A 26,733-nucleotide genomic window follows, 5' to 3' on the forward strand; every position below is an offset into this window, starting at 1 on the left:
GCTCTGTGTACGTGTGGCTCCAGTTTCACCTCTTTGCGAACACACATTTATACACAAACCCACACTCTTAGGACATCCTCATAGCATTGGGTGTGTTCATCATTGTGCTCTCTCTCTCTCTCTCTCTCTCTCTCTCTCTCTCTCTCTCTCTCTCTCTCTCTCTCTCTCTCTCTCTCTCTCTCTCTCCCCCTCTGCTTCTGTCTGGAGTCTTACCCTATTTTTTTCAATCTTAACATTTCTGCTGTCTGCCCCTCCTACTCTGTTGCCGGGTTGTGGCATCCCGTGCAGACTGGTCAGAAGTCCTGGAACAGTGGAGCAGCCTTCACCCCAGTTGTCCGGCTGTGGCCAGCTCGAGAAGGCGACCTGCTCTTCCTCTGCTGGATCTCGGTGGACTGGAAAGCCTCTGAAGTCTCAGAAGCCCATAAGCCAAACAAAGAACAGGTCTACGTGCTGTGAGGAAGGCAGAACTGCTTTCACCATGGTGAAACATGGCATCATCTCCTCTGTGAGGACAACTTGTTCAGTACAAAGAAGAAATTATAACTTCCCTTCTTGCTTAAATGTTGTCTTTATGATCTAAGTTGTGACTCAGACACTCAACTAAGCAGCTTCATAAGAGGGAGTATTGTATTGCACTGTGATCAGTGGCGGATCTCTGTTGTTTCTTACCAAGGGGCCACAAAGGGGTAATTATATTTCTAGCATCTATGCACAATTCAGCACTTCTTTTCAATATTTGCATCTCTTTAATATCAGCATCACACCGAAACATAAACATATGTATTCTTTGATATAGGCCTAACATTGGCCATCTCCTCCTGAGGATGGTGATATCATTGACTGTTCAAGTAGTAAAATATTGATGCAACAGCCCATATTTGCAATGCATATTCACTTGAAGCGGTGCTTTGACATTGAGTGAGCTTGGCTGATTTTCTTTATTGCAGAGAGTTCGATGAGACGGTCTATTGGCTGTGCAGTAATTATGTAGCTGGCCTCTTAGCTTAGCTTAACAGAAGGAGCGAAAAGCGTGGGACAAAGCCTGGGACTATTAAAAAAGTAACTAAATCTGTGTTGGTGCCTGCCATGTTCTCCTGGCTAAGAAACAGTCTGACACAAAAGCCTATGTACAACAGTGAAGTGCCATTCTTAATATTAAGTTTTTGTACAGATTTAACAAACGTGAAGGGTAGACAGATTCTGTTACCTCTGAATCGAGCCAGGCTAGAAGGAACAAAGAAAGAAGCAAGAGACATAATCCTAAAATCTTGAACTATTTCTTTAAAGAACAGTTTTATTTCGCATGAAGGACAAATTACAATCTGCTGTTGCAGCGGTTTCTGTCTACACTCAAATACCTCTCTGTGTGTCTGTGTGTCCGGTCCATAATTGGAAGCTGATTTGATAGCACTCTTGGAAGTGAGGAATGTTGAGGGATGTTGTCATATTCATCTGCCTGATGCAACAGGCCTGGGTGATCCAAAGTGTCCCTGTTCACCTCTACAGGAAGTCGAACAACCAGCACATCTTCTCCTCTGTGACGAATGGGTTTAAAGTCCATGAAACAACCGTTAAATAAGGTTTGATTAAATTATCATTGAGTAACTTTGAATCACCAGGTTTAAAATAATTATGTAAATAAGTCAGAGACGGAAGTGAAGTCTGTTTGTCTGTTTGTCTGTTTGTCTGTTGGTCTGTTTGTTTTTATGTAAGATTTCTCTTTCTTTAACATTGCGAGGGCATTTTTCAACATTTTCACAGAGAATATCTCATGGATCTTCATTTAAAAAAATCAAATGTGTGTGTGAAATTTGGTTCAGCTTGATTGAATTTAAGAGGAATGTTGGGCCTTAGCGCAAGTATGCACTCTACTGACTGACACTCTACATAGTTTTAAAGTATGATATTAGATAAAAGATGAGAATTTTCTTATTCAAACAACTAGCACATTTTAAACCTTTGAATTGGCTAAATAGAATTTAAATTTTAAATTTCTTTACATTATTTGTGAGCATCCTGTCAAAAACCTCCCCTGCAGCCTCCAAGAGACTTTGCTAGTTTTGTGACCAAACTTCCTTTTAATGGTGGTTTTGTTAAAATGCTCCACTTGTATAATTTCCTGCCAGTGCAGTGAGTGAATTTCACTTGTCAAGACGTCTTCAAATTGAAAATCTTGAAATAAGACTGAAAAAAGACGACCTAGTTAAGTCTTAATAATGCAAAAAAAGTCAACTGCTTCTAAAAACGTTTACTTTTTAGTATCAAACCACATGATCTTAAACTGAGGAAATAATTTGTATTTTAAACGTGCAAATGATCATAATGTGCACATACACATAGTTCTTTGTCAAATGTGTTTGTTCTGAGTGAACGCCTCATTACATCTTAACAGTGAGGCCTGAAACTTGACAGGGCCTTTTTTGCAGTGAAAACGATTTGTCTGAGTTCTGTGAAATATTTTTGTTGCAACATCATTTGGAAGAAGGAGTGAGTCTGATCTGCTGTAAAAGCACAGAAGAAAGACTCAATACGTCTCGACTTCTTTCTCAAACAAAAGGAAGAAACTCCAGCTGGAACAATACGTCGACAACACTCACTGTTGCCCACACAAACTGTGACCCGGGTGCCCAGACTGACACCGGGCCCCACACACAGCACAGATCCAACAAATGCTTCAGTGTCAAAGTCCGTTCAGATGAGTGATGGCACACAAATTGAATAGGAGGTTATCGTGTTGTCAGTAAAAATGAAGGGTGTCTGAAAAGCCCTTTGCTGCTGTGAATTACCTCACACCCCCGCCATGCCTTCACACATCAATCACAGGAAACAGCCTCTGCAGCTGCTCACCTCCACGTGTCCACCCGGCAGGAGAGGACTGGGCCGGCCTGTCCGTCCTGTGCTGTGTTTGAATCTTTCCTCTGGGACCCTGGAACCATTTATTGATATCAATGAGTAAAAACTATTCTGGATATCACACTTTACAGAGTTTGGGAAAAGTTGTTGTTTAAAGTTGTGGTTTTGACAAAGAGAAGGTTGATGGTTTGGTTGGATATCCAATTCTAAATTATCTTATTTAAAAAATACTGTAAGTTGTTCTGTTCTTGATATGTTAGTATTTGTAGTATATCTACTTTTCGAAAAACATGTGTGACCAGTACAATCCAAACCTAATCACCATGTCCTCTAACATCTAAAGCTCATAAAATAACGTCAAATAACCGTCATTATGAGAAGACATTTTATAGATATTTCTAAAAGAGGTAAAAGTGGTTGAAAGTATCATTTAGATACAACTGTCAAAGGTAAATATATTGACCCTGTGATGCTAAAAACTACTATTAAGAGTCTTTTACTGTGTGAAGCTCTGAAGTGTCATCCGCTTTCTTCTAAAGTTCAAATGACTGAAATCTGCACAGTACCAAACCTTTGTGATTATTTTCATGGATGGATTCAATTTATGGGTTTTTACTCAGATTTTGAATAACACAATTTTGATATTATCTTATTCTTTGTCGATATTCGTTTATCAAATAAAAAAACATCTTGCAGTACTTGATGACAAGGTACTGGCCACGATGCACACTTTCAGAATGAGACACATGGAGCCTACACAGACACATGTTGTGATGTAAGATGCCAGGTTTAGTTTTAGTACATCTTTGACGAGACGGCAGCTATTTTAATTGTTCTTTATAAAAACAACCAGCTAATATCATTGGCATGTGTAGGCACAAGGTGGGGACGTGCCCTGATGGCTTTATTGTAATTTCTTCTGAGTCCACAATTACTATCATGAGGGTGAATCATGAGTCATCGCTGAGAAAATGACCTACTTTCCTCTCGCACTCATGGGCCCATTTATAAATCCTCATGCAAGCCAGTGAATCGAGAAAGTTCCCACAGTGAGTCACAACAGCATGTAAACTAAAACAGGGAACTTGTTTCGGAGGAACAAAAAGCGTGGTCAATACATGTGGGTACAACACAGGGTTTAAAGATGTAATAGGGATTTATTTCATTACTTTACACCACGGGGCTATAGGCGGCCCTGAAGTGCAAAAACACAACGACAAACAAGAAAACACAACAACAAACGGAATTGAAAGGATCGTTCATCCAGAAATGAAAGTTCACATATTATCTACTCACCACTATGTCGGTGGAGCGGTGGGTGAAGTGTTCGAGTCCACAAAACACTTTCGGAGTTTCAGGGGTAAACAGTGTTGCAGAAAAATCCAATACAATTAAAGCAAATGGCGACCACTTCCTCAAACGTAAAGAAACAACCGAAAAAAACCATAAGACGCCTCCAGACTGCTCATGTGGTGTCCTCCAGGTGTCCATAGGCCCCATGAGTGGCACTACAGGGCCACAGTGTTCTTCTGAGTATTATCAGTACACATGTTCTTGTTTCTGTTCTGAATGGATGCAAAGGAAACAGATTCCAGCATTACACCGTTGTATAGTGCCAAAGTAGTGACAATAGACTTAGTATAAAATAAACTGCATTGATTCTCCTCCCAAATTGTTAAATATATAAAGGTACACACATGGTTCCTGGATAAGACCATAGCTTATGCTGAGTCTGGTTCGGGTTAATGGGTTTATACTATAACCGTATAGCTCAGCCCAGTTGGTTTGTAGCCTGGAGGAAGCACAATCACTGCTGACTGGAGTTTCCTGTCCAATAGCTGCAGCTCGGAGTCTGAGGCAGTGGGAGTGAGGAGAGTAGAGTGAGAGCACTGGGAGAGCGAGAGAGCCCAGGACCAACACTGCTCACTTTAAGAGTTTCTACAAGTTTGTGGGGGTGCAGTTGTTGGACTTTGGAGAAGAAACGAAGCACAACGCTGCAGCGCAGACACCGAGTTCTCTTCTGCGAGCTGACACACAACCTCCCCAACATCTGGTCTGCTGCTGGAGGACGGGGCGAGCCGCGGAGACAAACTTCTTGGAGGCGGAGAGAAACGACTATCACCGCTGGACAAAAATGCACTGAATTGTGGGGGGGATCTGGGACACCTTCATGAGCCGAGGAGTGCTTCGGTGCGCGCGTGAAGTGACACGAGTGGAGGGGGAAGGTGTCCGAGGACGAGCGAGTCCGAGAGGAGAGGTCAGAGAATGAATTAGTCTCAGATCGGCTGCTCACTGTCCCAGCCAGAGAGAAGGTAAACACTTTGTTGTCCCCTGTGTGTGATTGTGTGTGTGTGATTGTGTGTCTTTGGGATCAGACTGAGTTATTGTGCAGTATGAAACCCAGCCGAGCAGAAGTCAGCTCAGGCTGCAGCTCAGTCTGTGCGTGCAGGGACTCGTTGGGGGGGAGCAGGGCGCAGACCTGCAGTCAAGGTAAACACAGTCCGCCCGTTATGTGATCACAGCGACTCTCAGTGTGTTGGAGCATCTCACCGCTGGCTTCGTTTCTGAGGAAGGCCGTACTGTTTCTAAAAGATTGGCACGAGTACAAGTATTTTGGAGCTCAGAGTTGTTGGCAGAGTTTTGTCAGTGCGCGGCGAGAAGTCTTCTCTTTCCCAGAAACTTCTTCTAACTTTTCACTGTCTCTAAAGTCTGTAGAACTAGACTCACTGCAGCTGTTAGAGCCTGAGGAGGTTTGAAGCAGCACGAACCCTGTAACTCTTTATCTATTAATATTTCATTTTATAACAACCTCGGCTGTCGGTTGTTTGGGTGGCAGGGAGTGCGGAGCGAGCCACGGGAGCGCGCAAACAGCTGGCCAGCTGAGCTGCTTTTGGGAGTCAGTATACGCGCGCGCGCCAACCGCACGTTGGCACGTGATCCTATATACTTAACTTATCTTATTTTTTAATGAGTTAAAGAACGTTTCCTGGTGCTTGGGTCTGATTGGCTGATCAAGACCTATTTAAAGTTTCACCTCAGGTAATAAAACGTAGAGAGTATAGACTTAAAGTTTGTCGCTTAGCAACCGTTTCTTAAGTTGTCATGTGCCAAATATAAAAGTAAAGTTACACATTCTTTCTTGTATTTGATAAAATAATAATCGTCCTCTTACTACTTGAATTATGATCTGTATTTATATAATATAAAATAAATGTATATTTAAGTTGTGAAATTACATATATTTTTCAATAACAGATATAAAGTCTGGCTGCTTGTTGCAGGAGCTTCAATGAGTTAATGTCACTCTTTAACAAAGATATTAAGATTCACACACCCTATGTGTATTTTCTTGTGAGCAACTCTGAGATCTGAAAATTCCTAAAACAAATTTCACTTAGCTCCAGAACTATTGTGTTTGATCAGTTTATTCTTTTGGTTGTTGTATTAATGAATTATTGTTTGACTTTTTCCTCCTTATAACTGATACTGTGTATTTGTAGTTCATGTTTTACTGTTGATTGAATCATTCGTCTCTATTCGCTCCATTAAAGCCTCTTGAATCTTTTAGAAGTTATATAAATAAATACACCCATTATTGTTATTATTTTCAAAATACAAGTTAAAAGAGTTCAAACACTATTGAAAAAGGAGGTTATGATTAGATGTTTCCGTTGTGTTAACACCGTTTCAATACAAGCAGCACGCTCGTCCTCTTCTTCCTCTACTGGTTTTTGAAATAGCTGAAAGGGATTCATGCTGGATCAAGTCCTGATTGACTGCTCCTCTGCTCATGAAGCACAGCCTGTTGGCAAGTTGCTCGATTTAAGAAATCTTTCACGTGACCCATGCTTGTTCATTTTTCAAAAAAAAAATGTGTCTACCTCCCCTCTCTCCATGGTCCAGGCTCACTCCTTGGCCCCTCCACCTCCTCCCATAAGAGCCAGGCTGACGTCCATGGATGAGGAGCGGAGTGCACCCCCCATCTCCCCAGAGACGCCTGATGATGGGGATCCCGCTCGACCAGCTCCGCAACCAGATTCACACACAGCCTCCAACACAGAGAGGGCGAACAGCTGCCCAGAGCCAAATCCCTTTCAAGGTGAAGGTAAGAAACAGGTTCACAGGAACCAGCAGAAAAACACATGTCTCACTCTGGTGTGTAGCTGCTTGTGTTTGTGTGTTTTAGAGAAAGAACAAGAGAATCTACAAAACAGTTGTGTGATGGGTCTGAACGTGCCCTCAATAGGTTTATAATCACAAACACCAAGTTCTATTAAACCCCCTTTTCCGCTCTCTGTGTGTGTGTGGGTCTGTGTGCTATAAATGAGGTTGGCTCATAAAGAGACAGAAAGTAGTTAATAACAGATGAAGCCATTTGTTATGAAAAGTCAATGCTAGTGGATTAATGCTGAGAAAGAGTCAGTCTATGCTCTTTCTTGCTTGTGAAGCTCATTATAGTAAGACGTTGGCCAGTAGGTGTGTGAATGTATAGCTGTATGCAGAAGCACTTCACTGTCTGTCTGAGCTATGAGATCTGTTCATGCAAAATTGAAAATCAGCCCAAAACAGCAAATGCCGATTGTAAATCATAAATGTTCAGCTCAGGGGCTGTGATCTTGACTACTACTACATCCTAGAATCCCTCTTGTTTCCAGTAGATGCTATGATTCATAATGGCAGAGACCCTCTAGCTGACAGACGCAGCAGTTATTTATTGAGGTGATCGGGAATTGGCCTGCGTGGGGGACACGCCTCCTGGATGATCAGAGGGAAGATGACCAATTCAGCGCTGTGGAACGCTTTAAGGCCGGAATGGGACTCTTGGGGATTTGGGAATGAACCTATGACCTTTTCCTTTGTGTGATTAGTCATGGTGAGGGTTGACTGACATCGGGGGTGGGAACAGGAGAATGTGGACGAACTTGGGGCAGCACTGTCTGTGCCTAAATGACTCATCCAGGAACAGCCCAAATGCTACAAGCTCCCTAAAGCCTCAGTGAGAAATACAGCTGTAGTATCAGAGTGCAGGTCCTATGGGGTAATTAGGCTAGGTGTGGTTACCCTGTTAAGGAAGTGTGCAGAGATTTAAGAGTCTTGTTGCCATGGGAACCTGCCACAAAACCCTTCGATGGTTGATGCAGTTCTTTTATTTTGTTTTTTAGAGGCACGTCTCGACCCAATCTATTATGATGGCTGTATCGAATGTGCACAAACACAGAAATCACACACGCACATCTATCTTCCCTGCATCGTTGTGGTTTATCATGATTTGTAAGTACAGCATCAGATTTACTGATAACACCTCAGTGAAGAGTTTTACAGTTAATAAACAGAAGTTTTGAGTCTGAGCTTTCCTCTCGCCCAAAGTATAACTGTGGCTTCTCTCACTAAAGTTAGACTGCTTGTCTGGTGGTTGACTGGTCTAATGTTGTTTGTGTATCTGTGTGTCTGTGTGTGTGTGTGTGTGTGTGTGTGAAGGCTGAGGGTAAGTAGGTGAGTCAGAGTGGAGAGGAGGGCAACAAGGCCCTGCTTTCAGCGCTCTGTTTCACCCCCCATCCATCCTTCTGCCCACAGAGGGCAGGACGTTCAGACAACACAGCAGGCACATAGATCTACCTGAGTTTGTGCATGGATGTTTTTATCAGAACAGCTTTTTTTCTCAAAGCTGCTCAGCTCTTACCAAATATGCATTTGTGTCTCACTTTTTAAGACCAACTCTGATCATTTCCACAGTTGGGTATCATTTTCCAATTCCAGTGCTACATCAATACCAAATTAAAAGTATTAACTGTTAACAGTTTAAATTATACTTGACCTAAGTATACAGAGCCAGTATCGCGCTGCTCTCAAATGCTTCGCAGGCGCATCACTAAGTTTGTCCTGTTCTTCCCTTTACACAGAACCTCGTCCCGCTTGTTGGAATCCTTTCACATGAAATACAGCCACACTACTTGCTAACTGTAGCTTAATGTTGCGTAATGCTAGAGAGTGTTCTGCCACCAGAGGTAATTGTAATGTTAACCAAGCACATGTAATGATGTTTATGTTGCCTGCAAGCAGGGCAACTCTTTAAATGCACACCTAAGGCACCGAAATGAGGCACCGGTCAAGTCGCTACCAACCCTAATCATAGGTTGCTTCATTTGACCCTAATCGGCCAATAGAGAATGATATATCTGTCCCATGAATCACATTTTCAGGTCACATAGAGCTGTAGTACTGGCTGCCAGGAGCGGGGAAATTAAAGTTTTTCACATTCATCAACAAAATTAGAGATTTGTTATTTTGATGCGTCATGCTGGTTCCTACACAGCTCATGGTGTGCTCTGCCAGGCTGTTCATAGAGTGTGTGTCACAGAGGCCTCTGACAGCACCTCTGCTCCCCTAGTCATTACAAGGCCCTTGAATGGTGGTGTGTGTGTGTCTGTGTTTGTCTGTGTGTGTGTCTGTGTGTGTATGTGTGTGTGAGTGTTTGTGTGTGTGTGTGTCTGTGTGTGGTGTGTGTGTGTGTGTGTGTGTGTGTGTGTGTGTGTGTGTGTGTGTGTGTCCTGACAGATGTATGCCTGTCTTGCTGATGTGAGTGTTGCTCTCAGTCAGACATTAAGATGCATTGTGGCTGTCTGGTTATACATGAGCCATTTACACCACATGCTAGCTTGACTCTCCAGCGTCTGTCACCACTGGCAGCTAGCTCTCTCACTCTATTCATTTTTTTCCTCTTTCTTGTTTCTGTTCATCTCTCTTTCTGTTAATCTTTGTATATTGAACTACCATTAGTTACTTAATCAAAATAACAATTTGATATGGTCTCGTTTTTTTTCGTAATAGGTAGGGGTGCACCGATGTATCGGTAGCGGCCGATATTCGCCTCGTTTACTATTATCGGCGTATCGGTAATAAACTTGACTTTCATCGATTTCATTTTCCGATGTTCATTCGTATGTTTTCTGCAAACCAAACGAAACGGGTCCACAACAACCGGTAGAGCGCTCCGCAGCAACCCGGTAGAGCGCTCCGCAGCAACCCGGTAGAGCGCTCCGCAGCAACCCGGTAGAGCGCTCCGCAGCAACCCGGTAGAGCGCTCCGCAGCAACCCGGTAGAGCGCCCCCGCAGCAACCCGGTAGAGCGCTCCGCAGCAACCCGGTAGAGCGCTCCGCAGCAACCCGGTAGAGCGCTCCTCAGCAACCCGGTCGAGCGCTCCGCAGCAACCCGGTAGAGCGCTCCGCAGCAACCCGGTAGAGCGCTCCTCAGCAACCCGGTCGAGCGCTCCGCAGCAACCCGGTAGAGCGCTCCGCAGCAACCCGGTAGAGCGCTCCGCAGCAACCCGGTAGAGCGCTCCTCAGCAACCCGGTCGAGCGCTCCGCAGCAACCCGGTAGAGCGCTCCTCAGCAACCCGGTACAGCGCTCCGCAGCAACCCGGTAGAGCGCTCCGCAGCAACCCGGTAGAGCGCTCCTCAGCAACCCGGTAGAGCGCTCCGCAGCAACCCGGTAGAGCGCTCCTCAGCAACCCGGTAGAGCGCTCCGCAGCAACCCGGTAGAGCGCTCCGCAGCAACCCGGTAGAGCGCTCCTCAGCAACCCGGTCGAGCGCTCCGCAGCAACCCGGTAGAGCGCTCCGCAGCAACCCGGTAGAGCGCTCCGCAGCAACCCGGTAGAGCGCTCCGCAGCGGCAGGGAGGGCGCACGCATCTGGCACCAAGGAAGTGCACATGCTATTTAGCTGGAGGTCTTCTGTAACAGAAGGTTATATTAAATAAAGTTTAGTTAAACTAAAGATTGTTTCATAAATCTGATTGAATTTGTGCTCATTAAAAGATAAGACTGAAAAAAGGGCTGAAATAATTTAAAATAGTGCTTTAAATAATGATTTCATTATTCCCGGCACAAAATGGTGAATGAATAAAAACAGAAACAATATAAACAAATATCGGTATCGGCTATCGGCTAGATTGTTGTTTTAAATATTGATATCGGCCAAGAATTTCCATATCGGTGCATCCCTAGTAATAGGCATTTTACGTTTTCCAAGTATGTGTTGCAGATGTAGGAGGTAAAGGCTGTAGTTGGTGACTGTCACTTTCAAGCCAGAGAGATAACCACATGTAGCAATGTAGACAACAGCAGCGAATTAACGTTTAATTTTCCAAGCAAAATGTCTCACCCAAGTTGGATAGTCAAGAGAGCAACATGGATCTATGTGATTTCCGTGTTTGACAAAGTAAAGGGCAGTCCGTGTCTATTTCTTACTCTTAAAAATATATTGGTGTGTTGGAATCTTTCTGTAGATACAATGACTTATTAGTTTAGTTTAGCATGATCTTCATCAACAATCTTCAATCTCTTCAAAACAAAGCACTGAGATGCATACTTTGTGTCATATCCTGCCTGCTGCTAGCTCTCCTCAGGAGTATTTCCAGTAGTTGAGAAGGTATCTGACCCAGTCAATCTCCTGTTTTGTTCTTAATGTGTGTAAGAGCTGTTTAACATTAGATATTAGGCCTTGCACAAAGTCTAGAAAGGGACCCATAGCCAGGAAATTGTCTTCCCCAAACCAAGTCTCCAAAAATGTCCTTAAACATTAAGTTTATTTAAAATGTCTCTCTGATTTGTTGTGAAGAAAGAATCCGGGATTTGACGGAATAATAGAATTGAGATATTTCATATCGTTTTTGGAGGTTTAGATGTCAAATAGCATTGGGTGTGTTCATCATTGTGCTCTCTCTCTCTCTCTCTCTCTCTCTCTCTCTCTCTCTCTCGCTCTCTCTCTCTCTCTCTCTCTCTCTCTCTCTCTCTCTTTCTCTCTCTCTCTCTCTCTCTCTCTCCCTCTCTTATTTTGAGCATACATGCAGATATTTGCCTACTTGTCACTTTTTCGTCCCAGTGGTTTGTTAAGGCTTGTGTCTATTTTGGTTTCTCACAGGAATTGAAATAAACTTGGAGCAGTTTGAGGCATTCTGTGATACATTTTTTTTCCTTACCACCTCGCAAACATTTAAATAACTGTTGCCACAGCTGTCGCTGCTCTTTTCCCTCTCTCACCAAATCTCCAATCCCAACATCACCAACTGTTGACAGATATATAGAAAAGAATATAGAAGTGGTATATATTGGCTAGTCATACCCGGTATATAATATATATAAATCCCCCCCTCGCACCCTGCATGGGTTGGCATGTCCTCTACCAGAGGCCTGGGAGTTTGGAGTTTCTGAGCAGTATCTTAGCTGTTCCTAGGACTGCACTCTTCTGGACAGAGGCTTCAGATGTTGGACCTGGGATCTCCTGGATCCACTCTCCCAGTTTAGGGAGTGTGGATCCACTAATGCTCCCACTACCACAGGGATCACATTGCATTTCACTTTCTACATTTTTTGCAGGCTGTTCTTCCAGGCCCTGTTGCTTCTCAATCTTCTCATGCTCCTTACTCCTGATATTACTTTATGATGGGATGCCACACCTATCACTCCTGCCAGCTTCTGTTCCTTGTCCACCACCACTATGTCCGGTTGGTTAGCCTGCAGGTGCTTGTTCATCTGGAATCTAAAGACCCACAGGATCTAAGCTCGGTTGTTGTCAATCACTTTCGGTGGTATGTCCCATCAGGACTTGTGTACCTCTACTTCATACTCTGCACAGATGTTCCTGTACACAATCCACGCCACTTGGTCTCAGTGTGCGCTGTCCCAGTCTGCATCTTACACCCTCCTTCTTCGATACCATCGGACCGCACTTGTCTAGTCCAAATGATATTCCGATGTAGCTGCTGTAGATTCTGGTGGTGTGGATCAGTGAGTTCATGTCTCGCTCACTCCTAGCATACTGCTTGAGGTCATCATGTAGAGGATATGATAGTGAAGACATTATCTGTGCATTGTTTTGGATATCTTCAAACATACACTCTGATTCCAATATTGTTTTTGTTATAACCTGATATCTGCTTATAATATCAGCCGGCTGCAGTGTTTCAAACACTGTCAACATTTGTCAGTGTAGCTCAAGATCGCGGTCTGGATGGGTTTATTCATGTCAGTGTAAATTTTGCCACACTCCTACTGAATGTGAATCTGACGGACTGTTGTTTATCCTCCACTGTTGATGGCTGGTTCTCCTTATTACCACATGTTGAACAGTGCACAGTGTGTTCGTGTCCATGTTTAAGGAACCTGGTCGTTTCAGGCTACATGTGCTAGATGCAGCAGTATAGCACTCTGTTAGCAAAGCAGACGTATTTTCCCAGGGAACAGAGGAATTTCAGAGACAAAGTAACACAATTAAATTCCCCTTAAGCCTGTTCAACAGCAGACAGTTTTTGTCTTTAATGAGCTTACACTGCATCATTCTCTCAGCAGCTATAATCTCTAATTTTGGACATATTCCAATACTGCACTCTCAAAGCCCCTCTGTACTATGTGTGTGTGTGTGTGTGTGTGTGTGTATGTGTGTGTGTGGCTTTAACATTTGGCTGGATTGCAGCTAAACAACTGCTTCTTCTTTTCTTCGTGCTTTTGCGTACATTTGTTGCAAGACACAGATATAAACCACACCACCGCTGTAGCTGTGTTCTCTTTACTTTGGATTATCCTTGGTCCCGATTGGACCCTCTGTGCTGCTTATGTGTGGTTTCAATCAGTTCCAGTCATTACTGCTGGCCAGAGAGCTACTATACAGCGTAGTCTCCAGTAAGCGCTGTGCTGAACATTATTCTGCTCCTCACCTCATCTCATTGTGTCTTTTTTCCAAATCTCTCTCAGCGCTTATCTTTATGTTTTTAGAGATAAGGCAGCAGGGTGTGAATATTTGCAGCCATTGTGTGTCTGAATAGTGTGCTTTCAAGTAGAGCGGCAACTGCAGTGATGGTTTGTATTATTCATCAATGTTATAACAACTAATCAGTTACGCTTTTAGCCTGTAAAATATTGAAAACTGTCCATGTACTGTACGGCTATGCCAAAGGGATGTACACACTAAACACACTTCCTTTCCTATAAACACTAGAAGTCTGTGCTTTTAAAGGAGGATTAGCAGAGGTGCAGAAACATGCCTGAGGAAGAGCAGCAGGTAAAACTCAGACACCATACCCAGAGGAACAGCAGGCTGCACTCCCCTTTAGGTGATTCAGGATGTGTCACATGATTTGCCTGCTCATATAACCTGGATGTTTGTGTGCATGTGTGTGTGTTTATTTTTGTTTGGACTAACCATTCCCCTATGCGATTCATATGTTTTTGCTTTAATGGTTGTTTGTTTACTAGGAGAATAAAATTCCTCTGGCTCGCCCCCTTTAGGCCCACTGACACGTGTACATGCACTAAATTACACACGCACAAGAACGCGCTCATACATGAACACACACTCAGACACAGTCAAGCATGCACAACCCAATACACACACTCACCCACACATGTAAACAAGCAGCCAGATCTCCTCAGCGGCTCTTGATTGCTCTGGTCTGATTTGAATTAGAGGCTCATCTCTCTCAGATCTCAGAAATGGCTCTGAGGTCGAGCGGTTTGGCGGTTTGATGCTGATGCCAACGCACAGTTGGTTGAAGGCCTGCTTGGATGGCACCAGGGGTTTTGTGGGGATGTGTTTAGCTCCAACAATCGTGGTTTTGAACGTTTACAGAGGGGGAGCTTTTACTGACTCACAGGACCTACTTTTAACCCATGGTGCTCACTGGTAGCAGACCTTTAAATGAGAATTCATAACAGACTACTGTGCAGCAGTGTGCAGGGGTTCAGCTGACCAGATGAATGAACATGCATATGATATTCAGAGACTTCGTGTGCGTATTTGCTTCATATCTGCATGTGTGCCATTTGTCCAATAAGAGCAGTTATAATGTCTTTAACTTTTCCGAGAATGTTTTATTTCTCCGATTTTGACGTAATGGATTCTTCTTGAAATGGTTGCTGTGAAGTCATGGGGACTTTACACAGTCCTTTCCTTTCCCGAAGTTTGCCTACGCTGGACTTTAGTGTGGCTTTGATAATGACATAATTGCCCCCAAATGCAACTTCCAGTGCACGAGAACAAAACAGCAACAGGGATGAGTGCAACCAGCGGATGCCACCTAAAGGGCTTTTTTCTGTTTAACTGATCTCAATATTTTTCAAAAAGCTGCCAAATGTCTGAAATCATTGGAGTCAACTGTTGCCCACCAGCACTTGGAGGAATGTATTTTTTGATAGAATTGATAACAGCTGCATAGAACAATGGAGGCAAATGAGTGATCATCATGTGTAATCTGATTATTAATTACCTGATTTTAGGAATAACAAACAAATTATTTTAATGGATGTTTACAAATACCCGACAACATTTTAGCTGCCTGAATGAATGTTTGCATTAGGGTATGGATGTAATTATTTATAGTATACCTCCTATTAAGTCTTTTTACTTGGATTTGCTTTGAAAGCCTGTCAAAGAGTGTTGTCCAAAACAGTTATAGGAAACTCAAATAAGAATGGATGGGTGAATACATAATAATAGACAGGCATGTACACTGACATACGTGGTCTATAATACACACACACACATATATATCTCCAAAGTAGACATTTGGCAGGATTGAGGGCAACAATTCTTACGAGTGGCTTTCATATCTGAAGCAGGCTGATTGAGACTAATGGATACAACATGGGCTGTAGAAATGGCTTCCACATGCAGGAGTGTGTGTCTTTGTGTGTGTGTGGGAGAGAGAGAGAGAGAGAGAGAGAGAGAGAGAGAGAGAGAGAGAGAGAGAGAGAGAGAGAGAGAGAGAGAGAGAGAGAGAGAGAGAGAGAGAGAGAGAGAGAGAGAGAGAGAGAGAGAGAGAGAGAGAGAGAGAGAGAGAGAGAGAGCTGGTACTAGATGTAGAAAGCCAGCACTGGAGTATACAGTGCCTTGCATAAGTATTCACCCCCTTTGGACTTTTCTACATTTTGTCATGGTATAACCACAGATTAAAATGTATTTCATCGTGAGTTTATGTAATGGACCAACACAAAATAGTGCATCATTTGGAAGTGGGGGGAAATATTACATGGATTTCACAATTATTTACAAATAAAAATCTGAAAAGTGTTGAGTGCATATGTATTCACCCCCTTTACTGTGAAACCCCTAACAAAGATCTGGTGCGACCAATTGCATTCACAAGTCACATTTGCAAGTCACATAATTAGTAAATAGGGTCCACCCGTCTGCAATTTAATCTCAGTATAAATACACCTGTTCTGTGACGGACTCAGAGTTTGTTGGAGATCATTACTGAACAAACAGCATCATGAAGACCAAGGAGCTCACCAAACAGGTCAGGGATAAAGTTGTGGAGAAATATGAAGCAGGGTTAGGTTATAAAAAAATATCCAGAGCTTTGAACATTTCTCTGAGCACCATAAAATCCATCATAAGAAAATGGAAAGAATATGGCACAACCGCAAACCTACCAAGAGGAGGCCGTCCACCCAAACTGAAGAGTCGGACAAGGAGAAAATGAATCAGAGAAGCAACCAGGAGGCCCATGGTTACTCTGGAGGAGTTGCAGAGATCCACAGCTGAGGTGGGAGAATCTGTCCACAGGACAACTATTAGTCGTCTACTCCACAAATCTGGCCTTTATGGAAGAGTGGCAAGAAGAAAGCCATTGTTGAAAGGGATCCATAAAAAATCCCGTTTGGAGTTTGCCAGAAGCCATGTGGGAGACACAGCAAACATGTGGAAGAAGGTGCTCTGGTCAGATGAGACCAAAATTGAACTTTTTGGCCTCAATGCAAAACGCTATGTGTGGCGAAAACCCAACACTGCCCATCACCCTGAGCACACCATCCCAACAGTGAAACATGGTGGTGGTAGCATCATGCTGTGGGGATGCTTCTCTTCAGCAGGTACAGGGAAACTGGTCAGAATAGAGGGAAAGATGGATGGAGCCAAATACAGGGAAATCCTTGAAGAAAATCTGATGCAGTCTGCAAAAGACTTGAGACCGGGGCGGAGGTTCATCTTCCAGCAGGACAATGACCCTAAACATACAGCCAGAGCTACAAAGGAATGGTTTGGATTAAAGAATGTTAATGTCTTAAAATGGCCCAGTCAAAGCCCAGACCTCAATCCAATAGAGAATCTATGGCAAGACTTGAAGATTGCGGTTCACAGACGGTCTCCATCCAATCTGACTGAGCTTCATCTTTTTTGCCAAGAAGAATGGACAAACCTTTCCATCTCTAGATGTGCAAAGCTGGTAGAGACATACCCCAAAAGACTTGCAGCTGTAATTGCAGCGAAAGGGGGTTCTACCAAGTATTGACACAGGGGGGTGAATACTTACGCACCCAACAGATGTCAACTTTTTTGTTCTCATTATTGTTTGTGTCACAATAAAATTTATTTTGCACCTCCAAAGTACTATGCATGTTTTGTTGATCAAACGGGAAAAAGTTTATTTAAGTCTATTTGAATTCCAGTTAGTAACAGTACATAATGGGAAAAAGTCCAAGGGGGGTGAATACTTATGCAAGGCACTGTATGTGTTTATGGCGTGTGTGTTTATGTGCAGGTATGTGAGTGTGGGTTTTGTATACCACAGTCTAATAAAACAGAGAACCAGGAAGCACTTCCCATCCCTTCAAGTCCTGTTTACATCTACTGAAGCTTACACACTAAAAGTCCTACTACACACAAAAATGTCTGCAAACACACACACGCACAAACTCTGGTAAGGCAACTAAAGTCAAACACAAATAGCCCACTCAATAAACAGATACAAATCCTAGCAACACTGAGTATTTATGTTAACATGGACACCAATATTACAATATGTAATTTTTAGTGCTGTCAAATGATTCAAATATTTAATCGCGTTAAATGCTCTATCAACATGGAAAACTGGATTGGCTTGCTTTATGCAAATGTTTTATTTTATTGAAAAACAACATTGCCAAACAGGGCGGTACAAAATAAAATTATAAAGTGCACATTTCAGGTAAACAAGGACTCACTCAACTCCTATAGTGCAGTTAAACCATGGCTTAATATTTTCTTTTTTTTCAAGTTTGCTGTGAACATAGCAGTCAGGCCTCTTATTTCAGAAACAATGAACCGTAACAGTTAGGTTACCAATAAAAGGTAAGCCTACTACTTCTTTGCTTTCAGCCAGCTACTCAAACAGACAAGCAACAAAATAACAAACAAACAAAATACACAGGCAAGTGTCGGCCTACTTTCAAATAAATTAAACACAGAACTTTATAGGGCCATTTGAGTCCTCCCCATATTTGTGGAAAATGTATGAAATAAGAAGTACCCTATTTTGAAATAAATAAATTAGGCTGCAGCCTAATAGCCTAAAAATATGTATTTTGGTTGGCGAAATATTAAAACAAAAAGCGAGAGCAGGTCAGACTGGAGGCAAACACAGAAACTGAAGCTCGGTAGAAACCACCTGCAGCTTCTGCTCTGACCAAGAAGCTGAGGCGCTGATCTCTGAGCAGCTGAGACCAGAGAAACTCGGTGTTTTCACTGTTTCCATAGTTAAGAAGCAGTCAGTTAGTCACTGACCGGCTTCTTCACGTGAACGAGCTCTGATCTCACTGTGTCTCTCTGAGCGACACACACACACACACACACATTCGCCCGCTCCTGGTACTTCATGACGGCCTGATATGATGATTTAAAAAGAAATTATTGTGACTTAGTCAACCACCAACATGCATAAAAGCGTGTGTCACACGGCGAAACCGTGAGAGTTGGCAGCTCTGCGTTAATCTCGCGAGAATTTTTTTTTATAACGCGTTTAACTGACAGCACTAGTAATTTTTGTATCTGATTATTATGTTCTGACCTCAGTTGCATTGTGAAGAGATGTAAACGTCATAATCCCACTGTGACATCCTATTGGAGTTTTCAAAGCGTTTTCTGGCATCAACATTTGTGTGAGTTAAAAACTGCTTAACGTCATATCTGTAATTGTATTCCTGTCACAGGAATATCAATGGCTTGTTCTATTAGTAACATATGTTAACTCAATCAAAATAATGTCTATTTCAGTATGAGGTTCATAGTAGGAATATTGCTGTCCGTGTAAAGCTAGTCACTGTTCCTTCTCATCAAGGTTAGACCACCTTAGATAATCAAGCTGCTCAGAGTTTAGATCATTTTGATTTAGCATCAACTGACAATTAACTTTCATTAGTGGTGCCAATGAGTCTGTGTTTGTGCCTGAACCTCCATACGTACCATGTGTCTATGAATAAAGCAAGATGTTTAAATATCAGACCAATGCAGCACAGTAGTTGTACTTGGACAAACACAATATCAGGAGCAGATATCTAGATTCTACTAACTCTACTTGGCTCCTCTCTTGAAATCCTTCTTGTTGTTAATTTCTTATTTGCTTTCACTTTGTTCAATGCACTCTGCTCACTTATTCATTCAACTCCAACAGCTCAAATACCTTTGCAGTGACATTATATATGTTTAGCTGTAAAAGCGGGAGGATTCATCTTGTGCCAAATATCTGAAGGGATTTATTTGTAAAAGCCAACGTGAACTGGAGACGACGAGTGTGAGAGGCAAGGGGACAGGAAAGAGAGGACAGATAGAGAAGTGAGCGCAAGTAGATAGAGTAAATAAACATAGCCGGGAAGTGTTGAGTCCATGCGCAGGAGGTGGTTTGTGTGTGTGTGTGTGTGTGTGTGTGTTTATCAAACCCAGCTGGCTCCTATTTGCCCAGGAATGAGTCTGCACCTCTCAGAGGCCCAGGCCTGCCCAGCTTTGAAGGGCTCTGTGTATTGTGCGTGTGTATATGTGTGTATGTATGCATGTGTGTGTATAACAGCTTCATTAGAGGGACACATAAAACACCCAGACATGTATTTACTGTATGCATATTACGTGTAGGTTCTCATTTTGAACGCACATTCACATACATGCGCGCCGGTTTTCAGGTTTCACAAGCATACACATGGACCCCTAAACAGTCCCAAGGGGTTGGGTTTAACTGCTTCCAGATGCGAGTTCAGGACAGAGCACACACCAACGCATACAGACAAAATCTTCTGCTTTGTTGAAGTCAGCAGAACTACTCTATTTAAATGAATTAAGTGGTGGTGGATGGGAAATGACATGGGAATAGCAGAGTTTACTGTGAGTGGGAAACCAGCTTGCTGCCGATGCCTGATAATAAGAAAGACAACTGGGAGCCCGAGTGACTTTCAAAATAAAGTTTGCATTAATATAAATCATTGTGGTTTCACACGCAACTGTTCTGATGCTAATTAACCTTGACGTGCTTGTGTTTGTTTTACAGATGTGGCCCACATTTATACTGAACCCCTCATATTGAGGTTAAATGGCACCCCAGAACGGTTGCTAGGCAAGGATGGAGACAATTGTAACAGCAGCCTCCCACACTCGGAGCTTACGACACCCAGCAAGAGTATCACATGTGAGTAAATAGCCCTCCCTCTCTCTCTCTCACACACACACACACACACACACACAGGTCGACACACATGCAGAAAGCAGGTGAGAGTTTTATTTCCATTACTGATCACTGATCTGATGAGTCACATTGTCCCGACCTTCAACAAATACATTTGCACACCCTGAAGAAATGGGTCAGGTGATTGTACACAAGGACAGAAATATCTACAGTTTCAGCAAAGTAGGTTAATTCTCTGATTTCTGAGCACAAGCGGGTCCGCGCCCACATCACCTTCCCTGGAATGAAACATCTCTCCTCCTCTTCTCCACCTCTTTTCTGCTTCTCTGTCCGTCTGTCTGACACAGGTGGGTATAACTGGCTCTGTGGAGTCTGCTTCCATTAATCGATCTTCTTTAGATAGTTAAGGTTCACTGGACGTCCCAGCATGTGCGGGATAAAAATGCAACCGCGCCCGCTCGCCAAAAAATGAATCGATAAAAAAGTGTATCAATCAACTAAACAAAGACTAGAGAGCTCAAGTCCCGATGTCAGCTGTAGGCCAGCTGGTGGCTTGTTTCTTTCGCCGGTCTAAAATGCGGTTGCTTAATAATATTCAACAAAACTGAAGATCTTTAGATTTTTTGACTAGAAACTATAAGAAAAACCTAAATTGTTGCATCACGCTGCTCACTCAGATCTTTTGGTCCGGCCGTTATTCAGCAACATCTGCTGCTGAATATAAATAACATTTTTACACATTACATCATTAGTGAACGTGATTTCCGTCACGTAGATTTTTATCGGTAATGGTGGTGATGCACTGGTGGTTGCCTCAAGACATCATCAAACTTAGTTGTTGTCCTGATTGTGAGACACCTAGTGGCTGAAATGTCACATGTTACGTTAAAGTTGCATGAGATTTTCTTAACTCTGTAACAGAACCCATGCAGAGTTTCTGCTTCCACGCGTTCACCGTCTGATGTCAGAACTTATTCCATCTGGGAAACTACTTTCTGACCACCCACCCTAACAACGGGTCTCACTGCTGCTGGTTGGCCATTGTACTGGGGAGAAAAACATGTCTCATATTGTGTGTGCTATAATAACACCAACATACTGGGTGTACCGGCACCACTCCTACTCAGTTTACTGGTAAGGAGCATCACAAGCTTAAATTTCTCAATCAAGATTTATGTCTCCAACCGCCGCCACCCTTTCCCCTCCCTTATATCACCAGTCTAGTGGCGATGTGTCAGACAGAGAGAGAGACTGTTTCAGTCTCCTGGATGTGCAATCGCTCCAGCCTGCTGAGTCAAAGCCAGAGGTTACACAAGTACTGTGTCATTACTCCATCACGTATATTTTTCTTGCTTTTACCCAGGTTCGAAATAGGTAGAATCTCTACCTAATATTTAAATTTAGCTCTACTGTGTCATTTTTTTCACTCAGGAGAACAAGCCCCACAATAATAACACCCACAAAACTCCTGCTGTGTTGTCTCGATGCTTTGCCACAAACCTAAAAGCACCGTAAAAACTTTAAATGCTCCAAATTGGTCTAAATCTGTCCTTCCTGTGAGGGGACGAAACGGAGGGATGGTGTATGAGTGAATGAGCGATACGTCAGGGGAGGAAGTCAACTTAAGGGGTGAGAAGAAGGTTGAGCAAGCTGACATTTGAGCATGTGTTTGAAAAGCAACAAGGGTTTTTCCTGGAATCCAGGGCCAGCCATGGGTGACATGCACAAACACACAGACCTGCTTCATCATAATAGCTAGTTTGTGGTAACACAGAAACCAGCAGTTCAGTCAGGAAACGGATAAGTAGGTGAAAGCAGCGGGTTTCAGCTGAGTAGGTGTGTGAATTGTCTGTTATGTCTCTGCCTCTATCTGTACAGTCTGCTGTTGTGTCTTATGTGTATCTATATATAATTCAGGCTGGAGGACTGACGCTGAGGTTTGAGTTTTTCTCACCGCCTGTTTCTCTCCTACTCATTTTACATCCCAATAAAAATCCTTGAGACCCAGTGGCTCCATATGCTGCGCAGCGAGGGTTATGCAACGACAGTCGGCTTGGACAAAATGTACCGTCATGCACACCAGTCTGCACTGGCCTCCCATTTGCCTTCATGTGCCTCCTCCCTTCATCCATAGCTTCCTCCCTCCACAACTTACACAATCGCACATGTGTTCACAGGATTTGAACCACAAACCAAACACGTTCTAAACTTGATCCCTTTCTCAGGTGAGCACAGCGTACGCCTGTGTGTCGGCATAATTATACATTTGACGTCTGATGCCTCTACTTGGTTTTTGACAGCGCGAGTTGGTCTGTGCGTCTCTTTAGCAACTCATAAGAGCCTGGATGCAGTTTGAATACAGTCTGTCAGCGATAAATCATCACCTGTTTATCTGGCTTCATACCGAGCACGAAGATTCATTACTAAGTAGCTTTGACTCAAGTCTGCGGTGAGGTCACGACTCGGTGACACCTGCGAATCTGTCTGTGGGAGTGTTTGTGAGTGAGAGCGTGAGGAAACAGAAGCGAATGCCGGAACACGCTCAGTCCGTATGCTCTGACATCAGTGCCACAGTATGCGTCTGGCCCTCGGGCCTGTGACAAGCTGTCTGATAACAATGTGCAGAGGGAGCTGTTAACATATGTGACTGACTGTTAGGACCCACACACACAAACTCTCTGTGTGATGTCATGCCCACACTGCTGCCTCTGACGTCATCGCCACAGCGGGATACACACGTTCCCAGATGTTTAACTGCTTGCACTCATTCTGGACTCATGAGGAAACAAGGCCAAACGTTATCCATCACTGACAGGAGCACAGTAGAATTCATGACATTTCTATTTTCAGATTTTGTTTTTAGTTTGAGATATTTTTTCACTAAATGAGATCAACATCCAACAAATAGTCTACGTCCCCGCTCGGCATGTGGGAACGAGGGCATGAAAGAGTCAGGGAACCGCTGCGAGGAGCTGTTTGTTATTATCTTGTCATCAAAGGGGAGGAGTGTGCAATGTGTTGTTGGTGGGAAATCTAACAGGACCGTGACATTGCCTTTAATTAGAGAACAGTCGCTGTGCGGAAAGTGTTTTCCCCCTCTGTTGCTCTGCCTCGCTCCTCCCCTTCAATCTCACCCAGTCTTTGGTCTTTCTCTTGCTCTTCTGGGAGAGAGATACACACCCTATACATTTGCTATAACGTTAACACAGAGCAGAGTGTTTGAAAGGCCATTTGTCAGGGGCCATGAGGTGGTTGGTTGATATCTCAGGTTAAGGATCAGTGTTGCTGTGTGTCATGTTCTTCTTGCACTTTATTTCCTCTTTTATTTCATCTACTCAGCACAATGAAGTTGAATTCAAATATAGCAAAGAGAAGTGAATTAAGTGTTTTTCCAAAAGCTGGACTGAAGTGAATCAACTGTATTTCTGAACGCCAGAAAACCACAGTAAGAACCTTAGAAATGTCTTTCCAAAGCATCGGGGTATTGGGAAAGTTGTTGTACTTTTGCATCAGCTCATGTCATATTATGCAGGAATTAGTATAATGTTATAAAATGTTACAACATGTTATAACAAGTTCCACAACCTGAGAGGGGGTGATAAAATCATCCAGATCAGTCAACTGCAGCACACCGTTAAAGTGCGACGCCGTGTTTGTTGTTTACCTTTGTGTCGTGAATAGCCCACACAGCTGTGCTATGTTCAACTTCACATGTTTTTTTTTTGGTATCTCACATGCTCTGCATAATAATAATAATAAAATCAGTGATACTACTACTACTAAAAAAAATAACACATTTGAAGTAACATAAGAACATGTTAAAATTACATTTAAAAGAATAGGAAATAGAAAAGAACTACAACAAATTTTCTGCAAATGTTGGTAAGAATAATTTATAATATATAATAATAATAATAATCCTTACAATTTCAATAAGGCCTCACTGTCTGTCAGTGCCTGTCAGTGCTCGGACCCTAAAAAATTAAATTAAATTAAATAAAATTAAGCGGTCCGCTTCTGCGCAGGAGAAGTGGAAAAAATGTATAATAACAAAAAGCCAATTAATTTGCCTGAAAAAAATAAAAGAATAATAGCCAGGATTGCTCAACCCTTGAAAGTACCAACTATAAAATACTGTCTGTCAGAGCCTGTCATTGCTCGGGCCCTAATAAATGTCCTCTGCAATTTAAAAACAAAATTCAACAGATTAATACCTGCGCACATCTGTGTTTTCCCCTGATTTAGAAAAGACTCTGCTGCAAACATGTGCAGGCACGAATTCATCAGTCAACTCTCAAAACAGTCTAAAAATCTTAGAGTGCTGATGGGATCAGCTTTACTATTGCATGGAAGCACTCTGCAGGTGGTTGAGAATATCTTAATAATTGCTATAAATCTGATGTAAGATTGTGTTAGCAACTGATATTCAAGTGTTTAAATATACCCTTTATTATGGGATATAAATATGGTGGTTGGTTTGTCTATTGCTGAGCTTTTGACTAAATAAAAAAATGAAACAATAACATATTTGGATAATTATTAGATCTTTCACCTAAAATATAAGAGCACTGCTCAGAGAGAGTCATTCTATAATCCAGAGGTAAGCCTGTTGTAGATGTGAGACTTTAAACTAGTATCTCACAAACACGTCCGACTTAATGTTAATCACAATACTCAATACATTTGCTATTTGAAGATACTTTTGGTTATTGATTGATGGATTAAAAATGTCCTCCAATACTCGACTGAGACTTCAGTTCTTCACTTTGGTTGAAGTGCAGTGTTCTACACCCTTAGGGCCAAACACAAGTTCCAACAACTGAATCTCTGAGTCCTTGAACCACAATATTAATGACAATGAAATCAGACCTGTCTCTTGCCGCTTTTTAATATGTCTGTTGCCTGAAGGAAGTAATCGTGATGGGATGTGATGCCTGTTCTGTGAGTCACACCCACTACTAGTTCATCGAAATGAACAGTTTTATCCACAAAACAAAAAGACGATTTTGAATTTGCAGATACAATGCGTAAGGATTTTTGGTGTAAGGTACAAAGGTAAAAAACATGTGTGAGGCAACAGAAGTTCATTGTCCCACGTTGTTATCTGTGAGCAAAATACCAGGTGCTTTATCAGGTAGAATGACACATAGAACTCATCCCTCTTCCAATGACCATCAGTCTCCTTATAAACCACATTTTAATCCACTAGATCACACTCATAAATATCAGTCAAAATGTTGAAAACCACCCATCTTGCAGTTTTGAAGCAAGTGAAAAAAAAATCCTGGATCCACACCAAACCACACGGCATCCTTTCACCCAGTTCCATGGCAATCCGTCCTGTAGACTGCTTGGTGCAGGGAACAACATTTATGAGCAATGTTTTAATAAAAAACAATTAAGTGGACTTTATAACTGAAAGTTGTGATAGGTGTCTCTGGAGGGGCAGATTATTGAATGATGGGAGACAATAAACGTCTTTTTATGTGCACCCAAACTCAAAATAATTGTTATTTCATTGAGAGTAGAACAAACATTTAATTTTGGCCCAGCACTGAGTCTGACTTTTGTTTTGGCTAACACCTCATTTTGAAGCATCAGTCCTTTTCAGTGAGTGAGTGGGTGCAGCTAAACAAACCTCATTAACACTCCAGTCCTGGAGGTCTCCACAGCAGCCAAAAGTCTTATAGAAAACGGTTTAAGATAAAGTTTGCTCCAGCAATATATTATTTCACCATTTCACAGTGGCTCACACTTAGGTGTGGGCCGCAGTGAAAAACAACCCGAACTATGCAGAGCAGAAGGAAGGGAGGCCGTGGTTGAGATGCTTCTGCAGATCTGGGTTGAATTATAGATGCTTCAGAAATGTTTTCAGAAAAGATTTTGAGATGTAGCACAAATGTTGTGAAACTGAACTATGCTGTGCTCAAGCTCCCATTATTCTTTTCTTACATCTTTATACACAACAAGTACATTATGTTGTTATTGTTGTATATTTACACCATAAGCTAAATGTACAGTTTGCGTTCACAATATTCATAGGTTGCAGAAAATACACCAAGACTTTGCTTCTGTTCTGTTGCGCTGATAATGCACTAAAGCGTTTATGCATATTTCTGCATCTGGAGGCAGATGTGGGTGTGGGTGCATATATCATCCCTCCGTCTGTACATCTTTTCTCTCTGTGTTATAAATGTAATAAAACACAAACACATTTCGTCTGATGGCAGCGCTACTTGGCTGAAAGTTCACGCCTTCCCTCTCGTGTCTGTAGTTCAGCACCTTCAACACTTTGACCTACAAAGACAGACAAACTGCGCCAGAGGAGACGGTGGGATAAAGCAGCTGGATTAGAGACAGACACTGCTCAGTCGTTCTGGTGACTCATTCCAGCAGGAGGATAAGTAGAGAGAGAGAGAGATGAACAGCAGTTCTCTGGTCTGGGAGGGAGGTGTGTAAGTAC

The 26,733-nt window shown here is 42.6% G+C and overlaps 1 protein-coding gene across 2 annotated transcripts in view; it reads left to right on the forward strand.

Moving 5' to 3' along the window:
* Positions 1–594: 594 nt before the first annotated feature.
* The window catches only part of mdfi (MyoD family inhibitor), a 33,330-nt gene continuing 7,191 nt past the window's right edge, over positions 595–26,733 (forward strand). The window contains exons 1-3 of one of the 2 annotated variants that reach the window (XM_053445525.1): positions 595–686; positions 6,757–6,958; positions 20,136–20,273. In XM_053445525.1, coding sequence (XP_053301500.1) covers positions 6,808–6,958; positions 20,136–20,273 — 289 coding nt within the window. In that variant the 5' untranslated portion in view covers positions 595–686; positions 6,757–6,807. Of the gene's footprint in view, positions 687–4,685; positions 5,166–6,756; positions 6,959–20,135; positions 20,274–26,733 lie in introns of those variants that run through there. The other variant, XM_053445516.1, reaches the window with a different exon arrangement.

This window comes from Pleuronectes platessa, chromosome 2, assembly GCF_947347685.1.
Source record: "Pleuronectes platessa chromosome 2, fPlePla1.1, whole genome shotgun sequence".
Taxonomy (NCBI): domain Eukaryota; kingdom Metazoa; phylum Chordata; class Actinopteri; order Pleuronectiformes; family Pleuronectidae; genus Pleuronectes; species Pleuronectes platessa.